The 12,614-nt window shown below is 38.7% G+C and overlaps 1 protein-coding gene across 4 annotated transcripts in view; it reads left to right on the forward strand.

Annotated features, from left to right (window-relative positions):
* The window catches only part of VAPB (VAMP associated protein B and C), a 32,217-nt gene that overhangs the window by 12,710 nt on the left and 6,893 nt on the right, over window positions 1-12,614 (forward strand). The window contains exons 2-3 of one of the 4 annotated variants that reach the window (XM_086760967.1): window positions 3,874-4,026; window positions 11,840-11,943. In XM_086760967.1, coding sequence (XP_086617093.1) covers window positions 3,874-4,026; window positions 11,840-11,943 — 257 coding nt within the window. Of the gene's footprint in view, window positions 1-3,873; window positions 4,027-9,668; window positions 9,798-9,992; window positions 10,145-11,839; window positions 11,944-12,614 lie in introns of those variants that run through there. The other 3 variants (XM_086760970.1, XM_086760968.1, XM_086760969.1) reach the window with 3 other exon arrangements.

A 12,614-nucleotide genomic window follows, 5' to 3' on the forward strand; every position in this document is an offset into this window, starting at 1 on the left:
AGATTCAGTGCCAATGATGTAGCTGTGTAACGCGGTTATTGTGAGTAGCGAGTGGCAAGAAACTTAGAGCAAGTACTGTGCTGATCAAAAAGTTATCAGCCTGGATTTACTGGTACAATTACAGGCAATTTTTATGGCAACGAGAGTTATTTAAAATTTAAATAGAGTTGACATCATGTTCTTTTGACCTAATTCTCAGGCTTTTGTATTATTGCTAAAATGATCTGGGATATTATAATGCAGTGCACTGCAGAATGGCACTCTGGAAAGATTGATACAGCGGTGGTGTTTGAATAGAAAATGGAGCGTGGCAAATTCTGAGATAATGTTGTGATCTTCAAATATGAAGGGTTGTATGAGTGGCTCCTGTGTGGAAAGCCACAGCTGTAGTTTAAAAACAACCCTTCTGAAAACTCACCCTATGGAAAGCCATGACACCTCTTTGTGTCATGGTTTGTGGTTGCATGAGTTTGTGAGGTGATATTTTCTTTCCTTTATCACTAGATGCCCAGCTTGTATTGACACAAGTTGACTTTCTTCTAACTGGCAGAAAAAAGTCATGGAGCCCTGGTGGAATATTCCAAACTTTCACCGCCAAATTCGATGTACTACATTCTTCCTTCTAGGCAGCTTGCTCCCATGACAACCCCATGTCAGATGATGCATGTACAGACCCTGAGTTTCCCATAACTTTGTCCTTGGGCTGACACCAGTGGCATTTTCTCATGATCTTTAAAAACATGGGAGAAAAATAGTTGCTTTTTTTAAAAAAAAAAAAAAACAAAACCAAAAACCAAAGTGTGAATTGTCATTTGGAAAGTACCCTGCCTTAATAAGTTTCACTTACCTAGAAATATTAAGAGCAATCAAAAAGACATTATTTTGTTTTGGACGTTATGATACAAAGGTTGTGTTTTTTAAGAGTGCGGCTTCTGTTTAGGCACACAGTAAGAGTCGGTCTCTACTGCAGAGTCAGCTTACTGCATTTAACCCGCGTACCATCCAGATGCACCAGTCTGACTGCGGTTGTGCTTACAGCCCACCTTAGGGGTACAGGCGTTATCCAAGTGTTGCATATACCTGTAAGAATCGTCAGTCCACTTGCAGTGAGGACAAAGGCGTTGGAAATAAGTGTAGAACGTTTTATCTTACTGTATCTGTGGGTCTGATTCCAGAAGTCCTAATGCTGTGCATTGAAAAAGGAAGCTCCAGGGTAGATGTGTGTCTTGTGCAACTGTTAATACCCAAGCTAACCTTACCTGCAGTGCTCAAATCCAGGCGTTAGAAAGCAAAGGTGTATCTCCGGTACAGAATTAGCTTGTGGGTCACCTGGGTTCAGTTCCCCCTCATACCCTGACCTCCCTCCAGACTCTCTAACCTAGGCTATAGTAGTCTAACAGCAGGCTATCAAGGTTTCATTTCAGCCTGAGCTGGCAGTCCGTTGGCCTTGCTCTTAAAAGGCAGGCCAACCTAGCTGGTAATATTTCACTGCCATGCCCTAATTACCCCGGAGTAATACTTGGTTGGCTATTTAGTTTTCTGCACACCTCTAATGTCACTTTAATCCTGCATGTGACTGCTCTGTTTTGCTTTGCTGCAGAATTTTAACATCAGTGCCATAAGGAGTACGCCTGCGCACAAGTTTGCTGAAAGCGGATGTCAGCCTTTTAGTACCGTTGTGCTGGCTGATCTGTAGAACCTGTAATTTGGGGAAAATGTATCTAAAAAACTGTTTGAAGTTTAGTGGACAGAAAAAAAAAAGAGGAAACATCAAACAGATAAGAAGAAATGAATTTGGCCTGCTGAAAGGTTTTGCTGCCAAATATTTTGGTATGATCTATGTTAGCAATAAGTAACTCCATTTGGAAATTATTGTAACACAGAACTGTTGTTGTATTACTATTACAAACAGCAGCTCTATGCTGGGGCACACAAATCCCACACGCATTCATGCATCAGCCAAGTCAAAACATGGTATTTCCCACAGGAAATCTAACCCAGAATGCAGACTAGTAACGCACTATTGAGGATGCAGCTGCGTATGTAGGGCTTTGTTCAGACGACCCTCCCTCTGTGCTGGAATAGCCCAAGCTGTAATTTTTTTAGTAAAGGCACATCCTTAATGCTGAGGCATCAAGTAATTTTTCCTGAAATGTTAGACTTCTCCCAGTCAGAGCTGTCATGAAGATTTGCTACTGTCTGTACACACATAAATGTTTGCTGGATTTTTCTGATAGTTTGGCTTGTTTAACTTCTTTAACAACTGATGGCTACTTCTGCCTAGTTATTTTCCACTAGACTTAAAGTCTCTCTCTGTGTGCAGAACACAGAGAAAACTTGACAGCTGTGTTTCATTCTCTTTCACATCTCTGTTTCACCAGGAACAGGTTTAGTAAAATCTTTATCATGGGATCTGAGAATTTTATTGCTTTGCCTTTTTTTTTTTGCTTATTTGCACAAGCTGGCTTGTTCGGAGTGCAGGCAGAAACGGTGCTGCAATGTTGTCTGGTTGGGGTTTTTTTTTGTGTGTGATTGCTTTGCTTTCTTTCTCCTTCTAATTACTTAAACCAAATTGGATCAAGGACAAATGTTGCAGGACTGTAATACTTATACAGCTGTATTAAATATTATCTTGGGAGACAAATTTGTGTGATAAATTTGTAGAAAAGGAAGCAAATTTCAATTACTTTAAGCAAAACATGCTGCAGAAGGAGGGTGGTGGAATGTTGCCTACTAGTATTTTTATTATGATTATGATCATCATTCACCCTTTCTAAATTTTAGGGCTGTCATTTCTGCAAGGGAAGATTTGATGCCTTTTTTGACCAATTTGCTTTTACTCCTGAGGATAGATGAAGCTATTTTATTCAAGCATCCAACTATTACTTTTATGCAGCAGACAGTTGATCAAAGTGCAGTTATATTTCTTTCAGTGTTACTACGCTACCATCTGAGCAAGCACTGCAGTTGAGTGCTACCTGTCTAATTTATCAGTGTCTTGTAGAAAATTAGTAACGAGACTTTCCTCTAACCTGAGGAATTTTGGCAGTTTCAACTAGGTAGTGAGCCGATAAGAAATTGGTTTGCCTGCACTTGGTGTTGCAGAACTTGACAATGGTTTGATTCTGGCTTTGCTATTACTGAAGTCTTTGCCAGTGCTCTCAGCGTCCAAGAATTTTCCTGTTTCCACATGGTTATTTCCTGCCTTGGATGAGGTAGGCGATTACATGAAGATTTCTTCTGGCTTATCATTTATAGTAGCCAAGAGAATTATTTAAAAAAAAAAAAAAAACAGACAACATTTGGTAAAAATGGGAAGCACCCTGAATGCTTATCCTGCTGGTTTTGGTATGGCATTTCTGAATAGCTGGTGGAATTCTGCTTCTGTGGAAGTACAGCTTGTATATGTGGATGGATTTATAGTAGCCACGTTATCATTCCCTTTCTAGTTGATGTACTGTACTGTAGTCCCGTATCTATAATCTCTAACATAGGTGTATATGGTATCTCTGTAAGCCTGAGTTTGCTGAGATTCAGTAGTTAGCATGGAGTAACTGTGACAGAGCAGAGAATTTGGCACCATTTGAATGCCATGTTGTTGTGTTGGCACAATGTAGAAATTATTTCCCCTTTTTGTTTTGCTGTTAATGATCAACTTCAGCTGTTGCACTGTGAGTGTTGGAGCATGCTGCGCGTCAGAATGCTCAGAGGCCTCACTGCATCCTCAGCTTTGCACAATTATCTGTATGTGCCATAGGTGGAAATTGAACATCCAATGACTTTATAACATTTGTGAATAGAGATTTGGAGCCTGCTTGGCCTGTGCCTGAAAGTGCTTTGTGATTTCAAGTCTGCATTTGCTCTCCTCCCCAGGTCCTTTCACAGATGTTGTCACTACAAACCTGAAACTCGGCAATCCCACAGACAGAAATGTGTGCTTCAAAGTTAAGACCACAGCACCACGTAGATACTGTGTAAGGCCTAACAGTGGAATTATCGATGCAGGAACATCAATTAATGTTTCTGGTAAGTCATTCAGGCTTTTTTTTTTTATCATTGTAAACAGCTACTTCTAATCAATTATTTCTTTGAACACTTTGCAGTCTGAAAGTATTTTGTTGAATGTTTGTAAAAGCAAGAGGTTGTGATTTCATGGAGAAGCAGCCATTTCATATCTCTCTACTTCCCTTATTCCTGGTATAGCAATAATAGATTTGTTTTTACAACTTGTTTGGGGTGTAGGAGAGGAGAACTACATAAATTATTTATATAGTTCAATAACAGTCTTCGCCAACATATCCAAATCAACCCTCCCCTCCCTGTGGGATTATTTTTGTATGGTTAGTTTTTTGCCAGCTTAACTTCCTGAACCAGCTCACGGCAGGGTCAAACAGTGCTTGGGACAGGCATGTTGAGGTAAGAGTAAAGCTGGGTGGACTGCAGCCACAGCAGCTTAGACTGCTCTAGGCTGTTGCTGAATTGCCTAATAAAACCAATAATGAAAACATTGACTTTCAAATCATGGGTTTTTTGTGTTCCTTGAAGATGCAATATGCTTTGGTGTTAGAAATGTCAAGTCACTAACTTTTACTGTTCCATAGGAAAGGTTAGTGACTTTCTCAGAGTCAGTAGCTCTTGACTTGCCTAAGTTTGGTAATGGAAAAGCAAAGAAGCAGCTTGCTTTGAAAGCATAAAGAGTTGCGTATTTCCTATAAACAGAATGTCTGTATATTACTAACTTGCTGATGATACATGCTTGAAAGCAATCTGTTTTCTCAATGGCTTCTCTGATCCATGTTTTTAATAAAGAATTCTATCAAAGTATGCAGCAGTGAATAAAGTCTGACTTTTTAGTTTAGAAAATTACTTCTATAAAAATGTAGATTTGTTTTACTGTTTTTAATAAATTTTAGTAACGTAATGATTTACTTCCTGATAGGTTATACGATTTGCCATTAATCTCTTACCAAACTTTTCTAGCCTGGAGTAAAAAAAAAAATGGGAGCTAAAGCTGCATTTTACTTCAAAAAAAAAAAAAAAAAGTAAAAATTAAGACTTCAGTTTTACTTAATAAACTGTAAAATATTTAAACACCTCACCCTTGGAGAGCTTGCTTCAGCAAAATAAAAATTGATCCCCAAAATACTTTGCACTGTAACATTAAGAGACTCCAATCCTGTGAGTCTTCTGGTGCAGGCCTACATTTGCACACTCATTGATGTGTTGTCTTTGGGATTTGTGTAGTGTCAAAGTGAGCGTGCATATGATGGCAGAATTGTGCCTCGCTTGCAGTTAATCTCTGGGGATTGTCACAGTGAAGAGATAACCAGTGCAGTATGGTAGCTACAGGTGGGGCAGGCAAAGCACTTCTGCTTCAGGAGAAGGCTAGCACATATCCAGTAAGCTCTGAAGTGGCTAATACATAAATGAAAAAGCTCTCTAGAGAGAAATTGAGATTTTTAAAACTCACAACAATTCCCCAGTAAAGCTGTCTGTCATCTCTACTAGCTGCAGGCAAGCACGTTAAATGCATAGAAATGAATGAAATGATAATGAAAATTAGCATGGTTTCTAGCTATGAAAATTATCTTTATGCTATAAAGATGTGGATTCTTTTCATCTTTCAGATGAACTTTCAAAATTAAAAGCCTGTTTCTTTGCTGGCACAGACCATGCTTTTTTAAATGCCGTCTCGATGTCAACATTGAGTGTTTTCTTAAACTTCTGGTTACAATGACCCTTCATTCTGCCTTGAGCAGAATATTGTATAGGCGAGTATTTTATGAACCGTTTCGTGTTATGCTGCCAGCATGTCTGCATCTTACTTGCTTTTCCAGCCCAGCTTTTCCCAGCAGCATACCAGACAGAATATGGATCTAGTCCAAGACTTGACTTAAAGTATCCGTTATGAGAGATGGCTGTGCTAACCCAAGCTGTGCTTTGCTCTTGCTTACATAGCTTTGAGAAATTTCCCTTTTCTGATAACTTTATAGTGATTTATGATTCAGTTAGTTTTGCAAATGACTATGGTATATTTAATCACAAGCTCACGTTTGTGTTCTATGTGTTTTCTTGCTGATAGTAACGTAGTAATAATAAATAATGATCCTAAATTGCCAGTCCTTACATTAACATTATATTTTAAAATGCAAGTAGTACACGTTCATTGTTCTTTAGGTAATATATTAAGGTGCATTTATTGTAGATGTGTTATAGAATTCTGGGGTTATAAATGTTAATTCTTTATTTTCTAAAGCATTCTAAACTGAAGCAGTCTTTGTCGTGTGCTGTGGTTGAATTTCTTTTTAATAGAACTGTATATATTGCACTCTGGTAGCTCCTTTAAACCATGCTTAGGACCTAATTTTGGACTTGAAGATGGGCAGTGTCTTTGGTTCTAATTAGCAGAAGGGATCTTTTGGATAGGGAGGATCAAAGAGGGAACTTCTGTTAACTTACAGACCACAATTGGTTTTGGATTCACAGAACAGGGGGAGATGTGTTTAACCTTTGCTTTGGAGTAATGTGTAAGAACAGAGGGCTGGTCTTGGAGTTAGTGATGTGAAAAATAAATAGAATTTGTTTCTGTGCCTCTGTTATTTTTCAGTCATGTAACTCAAGTCTTGCACAGGGCATAAAAATAGGACTTTAATTCTTCCAAACCTAGTGAAAATAAATTATTAGAATATAGTTAATCCAGTGATAACTTCCAGGCACTTAAACTGATTGGGCTGTATTTACTATATGCAATCTGTCCTCTTGAGAATTGCTGACTGGCTTTAGCACAGCCACTTGGTAGCACTGGATTGGTACTGCACCTTGTCTCTCCAAAAAATCAGTGCATAAGTATAGTGGCATGAAGCTCTGAAACAGTTTATAAGTTTCTCAGAATTTTACTGACTGAAGCTGAGTGTGGGGCAGCCTTATCTTCCTCGGACTGTAGTAACTGGATGCCTTTCTTAAACTGTGAAAATGTCTGTACTATTTTGATGTAAGTGTATGAGATGTTCTGCTCTAAGATAGAGGCAGCAATCAGAATATTATCCCACGTTATTTCATACTAGCTCATTTAAAAACATGTAAAATGCTAGGAAAAGCTTGCTTTGTTCTAGTAGAGTGTCAAGTACTAGATTCTTATGCCATATCGCAGCTTTTCCTAAATATCTGCATTCAAGGCCCTGTCAGCATGCGCTGCTTGCCGTGATGTCAGGTCTGTAGCCCGTGTTTTCACCTGTTATATAATGGCATGCAATTTTAACAGCTGAGTTTATGTAACTGTCAGGAAGTGTATGTGCGTACTGTCATCTGATTTCATTGCATTTGGTCTGAAACACTTTGAAAAGAAGGGTATTTGCACACATTCCGTTTTTGTTAAACGTGTCTTATTTCAACAAAATGTATTTGATTTTATGGCTTCCACAAGGTTGAAATCTAAATAAAACACATGAATGGATTCACAAAGGAAAAGTGAAAAAATACAAGCAGATGCTGATGAGTCTGCGGATAGGTGTATAACGGGGGAGAGAGGAAGTACAGATGGTACCATCTGCGCAATGTCCCGCTGAAGAGAGCAGTCTGAACATGCTTCCTAAAAATGGGGAGAGGCTGATATTATCCTTAGGTTGCTGTCGAATATCCTTGGGGGAGATTTTTAGTCTTTGTAAGCTTGCCTGACTTTGAAAAGGCAATTTGTATTGCTTTCAGGGGGGTGCTTCTGCAGCTGATTTCTCTTCGATCGCAGTGGGTCTGCCCCTTTTGCAGAGACACTGATCGTGTCCTGTCTGCTGCTGCAGCCCCCAGCTCTCTGGAGGCAATGTCTCCGCTGCACGCCGTTCCCCTGGGCATCCCAGGACTGTATAGTGACTGCTAAGTTTTGGGTTGGTTTTGTCCGCTTGCTTTTGAAGAATCTATCTTGATCTTCACAGATTCAACATTTTTAGTATTATTGAAATATTTACAGAAAGAAATATGTAAACGTATGTCCTGGTTCTGGAACAGATGTGGAGTGGTGCAGTGGATTCTGCCTGTTTCTGTAGGTGCGAGTGTCCTTTGCTCACCTCTAGCAGAGCTGATCAAATTGCACAATGATCTTGAGGCTTGCCCCTGTAGCTGGTTGGGGTATTTTATATAAAGGTGACATAAGTATGGTAGATCTATCCAGACTATAAAGAATTTTGTGCAGTGCCATTTGGGAAAATGATCAATAAAGCCGGAAGAGATGAATAGATTCACAGACTATTGAATGGGCTGCTTGGAGTAAACGGTGATGCGGTGGATGGAAGTGTAATAGCAGGAGGTTACTAGTGATGCTTCTTGAGAATGATTCTTGGAACTAATCTTGTTTAATGCTTTTATAAGCAATTCTAGCACAAAAAGAGTACACAAAAAAAACCCCTGATGATGATGTAAAGTTGAAGATATGCAGAAGAACTGTGTGTCCTTGAAGGCTACAGTAAGAGAAACAGAGGATGAGTTTCATTAGGAAAACTGCAAAATCATGTACTTGGAGAAGAAAATAACTTCTGCTATAATTACAAGCTTGTAAAATGAAGGAGGCTGGGTAAGGTAACCAAGATGCTGACATAATGTAGTTGTGAGTAAGACAAATGTAGTCTGTGCAAACAGCCTGGGTAATGGAAGAGTTAAGAAGGTATAGATGCTGTTGTGCAAAGCATTAGTAAAATTTCCTGGATGTATAATTAGAGTAGCTCATATCGAGGAGTTCAAGGCAGAACAGGTGCAGAGGATGAATGAGGAGTCTGGCTCGGAGAGGACCCACCAAGTCTGGCTTATTTAGCTTACTAGAAGGCCAAGAGTTTCTGTGATTGATGTCTTTGGAGCACACCAGAAGTAAATGAGACTTCCCCTTCTTCGATAGTTAAGTATAAGGGCAGTATTGGTCCAGGACCAAGTACACAGGCCATTAATAAATTTAGATGGAAACTAGAGGAAGGTTGATGACTAGTGGAGTGGGGAGACTTTTCTGTTCCTTCTGCTCTTGGAAGGGAGTGCTAGATCCTAGGAGGTGTTCGGGGTAGAGTTTTGCCTCCTTCCATGTTCCTTGAGAAAGCAAGTTTACTCTAGGAAAAACAGAAGAGTCTAATGCTTCTGACATTATTACCTTTGCCAGTAAACTATTCTGGGAAAAGGAAAGCATTTTAGATGGTCACCTCCTCTCCTTTGCTATCTACATTGGGTCTTGCATAAAATATGGGGGCTATAGTAGGAATGTGTGAGAAAACTGGTATCCATTTCTTTGGAAACACTTCAGAACAGGATGTACCTAAGGTCAGTTCTTTGTGTTTGAATTTTGAAAGAGACAAGTGAGGTAACAAAGACAACGTGTGTTACTCCTCATTCCATTGGTCTCTGAATGACTTTGCAGTTTTTGCTTGTGGTAGAGTACCTCTGGTGCTTTAGCTGTAGGGTAATCAGTTTAGAAAGTGACTGAAATACTTATCTGTGCATAACAGATGCTGATGTTGGTAAACTTGGAGATCATTATTAATAATCTTGTTTCTTAGAACTCTGGGTTCTGATGAAGGCTGGCCAGAAACTTTGGACCAGATGAGGTGACTGATTTGATATTTTCCATTTTGTAGGAACATAGGTTTGTTTTTTTTTTTTTTCACATAATTCTTGCATAAGGTACAGAATTTTCAGTCAAAACAAAGGAGCCACATTTACAGTGGCAAATTCTCCAGCAATTAGGGCAGTTACATGGAACTGATCTTTCACAGAACCCCCCGGTAGTATGTGAGTAAATGTTGAAATGGTTTGGTTTCCTCTTGAACAAAGTACGTATTTTTGAGCTTCCCATCTGGCTTACAAGACATTTGCTGAATAATTGGTGTCAATGTGGCTTTCATGTATTGATCTAAAAATACAAGTGCTAACAACATTTGTACTGTCAAGCCCTCTCTAGCTGCTTGCTCTTATGATTCAGTGAATGGAATTCAGAGCAGCAATCATTTGGTGTTTGAGATTGGCTTCAGCACTGTCACTTGGGAAATAATGATTTTCAAATGAGTTTATAACTGCACTCAGCAAAGCAAACTGAAAAAACTGCAGATCTGGAGAAGTTCCATAAACAGTGGATAGTTTTGACTACCCAGTTGGATGTTGCACATTATGTAGACTTGAAGTAAGTGAGGTGTCTGCTACTGGGGAGAAAAAAATTGCACTGCTGCTTTTCAATGATGTATCATAGAATGTTGAAATACATGTGCTTTCACAATGCATTCGCTTCTGTTTGGAAAAATAGTTTTAAAAGTAGCCTGTTATTTTGCAAACGTTTATTTTGGACTAGTATTTGGTTACTGCAAGGTGAGTTAAAAATGTGTAATAATGTTTAAAGCACCTCATCTGAGAGAATTTGCCATCTTCCTTCTTTTCTCAGCTTTAAAAGACATGTGGTTGTTGATAGCCACAGATTGTGTGTGTAATAAACATGGCACAGCCGTAACATATTCTGCTCATTGAAGGAGGCAAATTGGTTTGACTTGCCTTCATTTGCAATAAATGAAATCTTTGGATATCACTTCTATGCGACAAACCCCTGCAATTAGTGCATATGAATGTGGGCACATAATGTTAATAGCACTAGTACTTGAAAGTAATGCTAATTCTTGAGCTGCTTCTCTTCATACTGATCGGATTTGAGGGACTAGGTAGCCTCATAGCTTGTAAAATATGAATTTTTAAATCTTACACCATTTTTTATGTTAGCAGTAATTGCAGTATATGCAAGCTTCTCAAATCTGGGGAGTTGGTGGCTTTTTGCAATACCTAACACCACATTTGCTTATTTTCACCTATGTACTATCTCTTGTTGAAGCCAAACCTGTGTTTGTAAATGTAATGTAATGTAGCTGAATATCCAGGTGTCATGTGCAAAATGTAAGGGTTCTAAGTGACCACTGTGATTAAATAATGTTGCCTCTAAGGGAAGTACATAAGTCCCTCCCTTCAGGTTATTTTAATGGGTTAGTTCTTTACCCAAAAAGAAAAGACATGGAAATTCCTAATATTAAATAATAAATAAAAAAGCACACCCCCCGCTACTCACACACACACCCCCACACACCCCAAACCTGCTGTTTCTTTCACTCTGCCCCTTGAACACAGTTATTTTCTGCATGAGTAAATTCTGGGATGTTTGTTATTTTTGAATGCAGATAAATAAATTTATTGTATAGCTTTCAGAGGTGAAGTTTATATAGCATTTAACCACAACCTTTCAACTATAACAAACTTTCAGCAACTTATTTTTGGAAGAGAAATACTTGTACTTGATAAAACAAATATCATGAGACTCTTAAACTTTATAGAGGAAATTTCCAGCCTGAGACTTCAACCTCAAGGTTTAAAATATTTGACTTTGCCTCTTGTAGCTTTTCTCAGGAGCCATCAACAGTACTGTGTGTACAGCTAATCAAAATGCCAGCTTGTTACTTCTGCCCCAAGGCTGGAAGAACTAAAAAAGAAGATGCTTTCTTTGAGAATTTCCCCTCTGTCCCAGAAGATATGTAAATTATCCTATTTACTATAAATTGCTATTATTATCTTGCCATAGTTGTGTATGGAATATTCTACAGTGATCAGCATTTCCACAATTCTTGGAGAAAAATCCAGACAGACTCAAGAAGTCTTTTACCTTCTTTTAAAATTTTGTTTTAAAGTGAGGTTCCTGGTCTCAGCTACTGCTTTAGTCATAACAGACGTACAACTTGAAACCATTGTAATGTTTATATTTCTCAAATCTGGTAACTGTATCATCAGTGCATGACGGTGCATCAGAGCAGTGTTAACATAGTGTGTTTTGGGGTTTTTCTTGCAGTGATGCTACAGCCTTTTGACTATGACCCTAATGAGAAAAGTAAACACAAGTTTATGGTTCAGTCTATGTTTGCTCCAGCTGATACTTCAGATATGGAAGCAGTAGTAAGTATTGAAATTAATTCAAATGGCTTTCTTTTTGATTGTATAATTTTATAAGAGCTTTTACTGCATTGCTTAAGGGCTGCTGTCAAACCACACTGGAATGTTCCTTGAAAGCTTTGCCAGATTTCCATCTCTGTGCATAGCAAGGTGTTTTCTGTTTGCTTTGAGCCCCGGGAATCTTGCACGGAAAGACGCAGCGCAGAAGACGTAGTTGCTGTCTGTGTTTGCTTCTTTAGGATGCTGCTGTCAGTAATGGGATACTAAGCCATGAAACAAATGTTAAATAGTTGTAATTTTTTTTCAGTATATAATTTTTTAGAAAGACCAACTTGAACCATATATTCTAAGAATATATAGAATATGTTCTGAGTCTGTGGCATCTTTTATATTTTATGCCTCCGTACTCAGTCTTGAGTCTTCCCTTGAGCAGCTCCTATTCCCAACAGGAACCAGGAGGATGATTTACAAGTATTGTGTTTTTCTTTATCCCTACTGATCTCTGTTGTGGCTTAGGTAAATGAAAGACCCTCATAGTTCTTGTCCTGTGGATTACAAATGAGAGTAACAGAAGCCTGTAGGTACTGAAGCAAAGAAGGACAAAAGACAGAAATAACATGTCAGGCTACACTAAGACAACTTGGAAAGGAACAAACCAGTATGTCAACTGGTGG

Source organism: Chlamydotis macqueenii, chromosome 16 (assembly GCF_036417535.1).
Source record: "Chlamydotis macqueenii isolate bChlMac1 chromosome 16, bChlMac1.mat, whole genome shotgun sequence".
Classification (NCBI taxonomy): Eukaryota; Metazoa; Chordata; class Aves; order Otidiformes; family Otididae; genus Chlamydotis; species Chlamydotis macqueenii.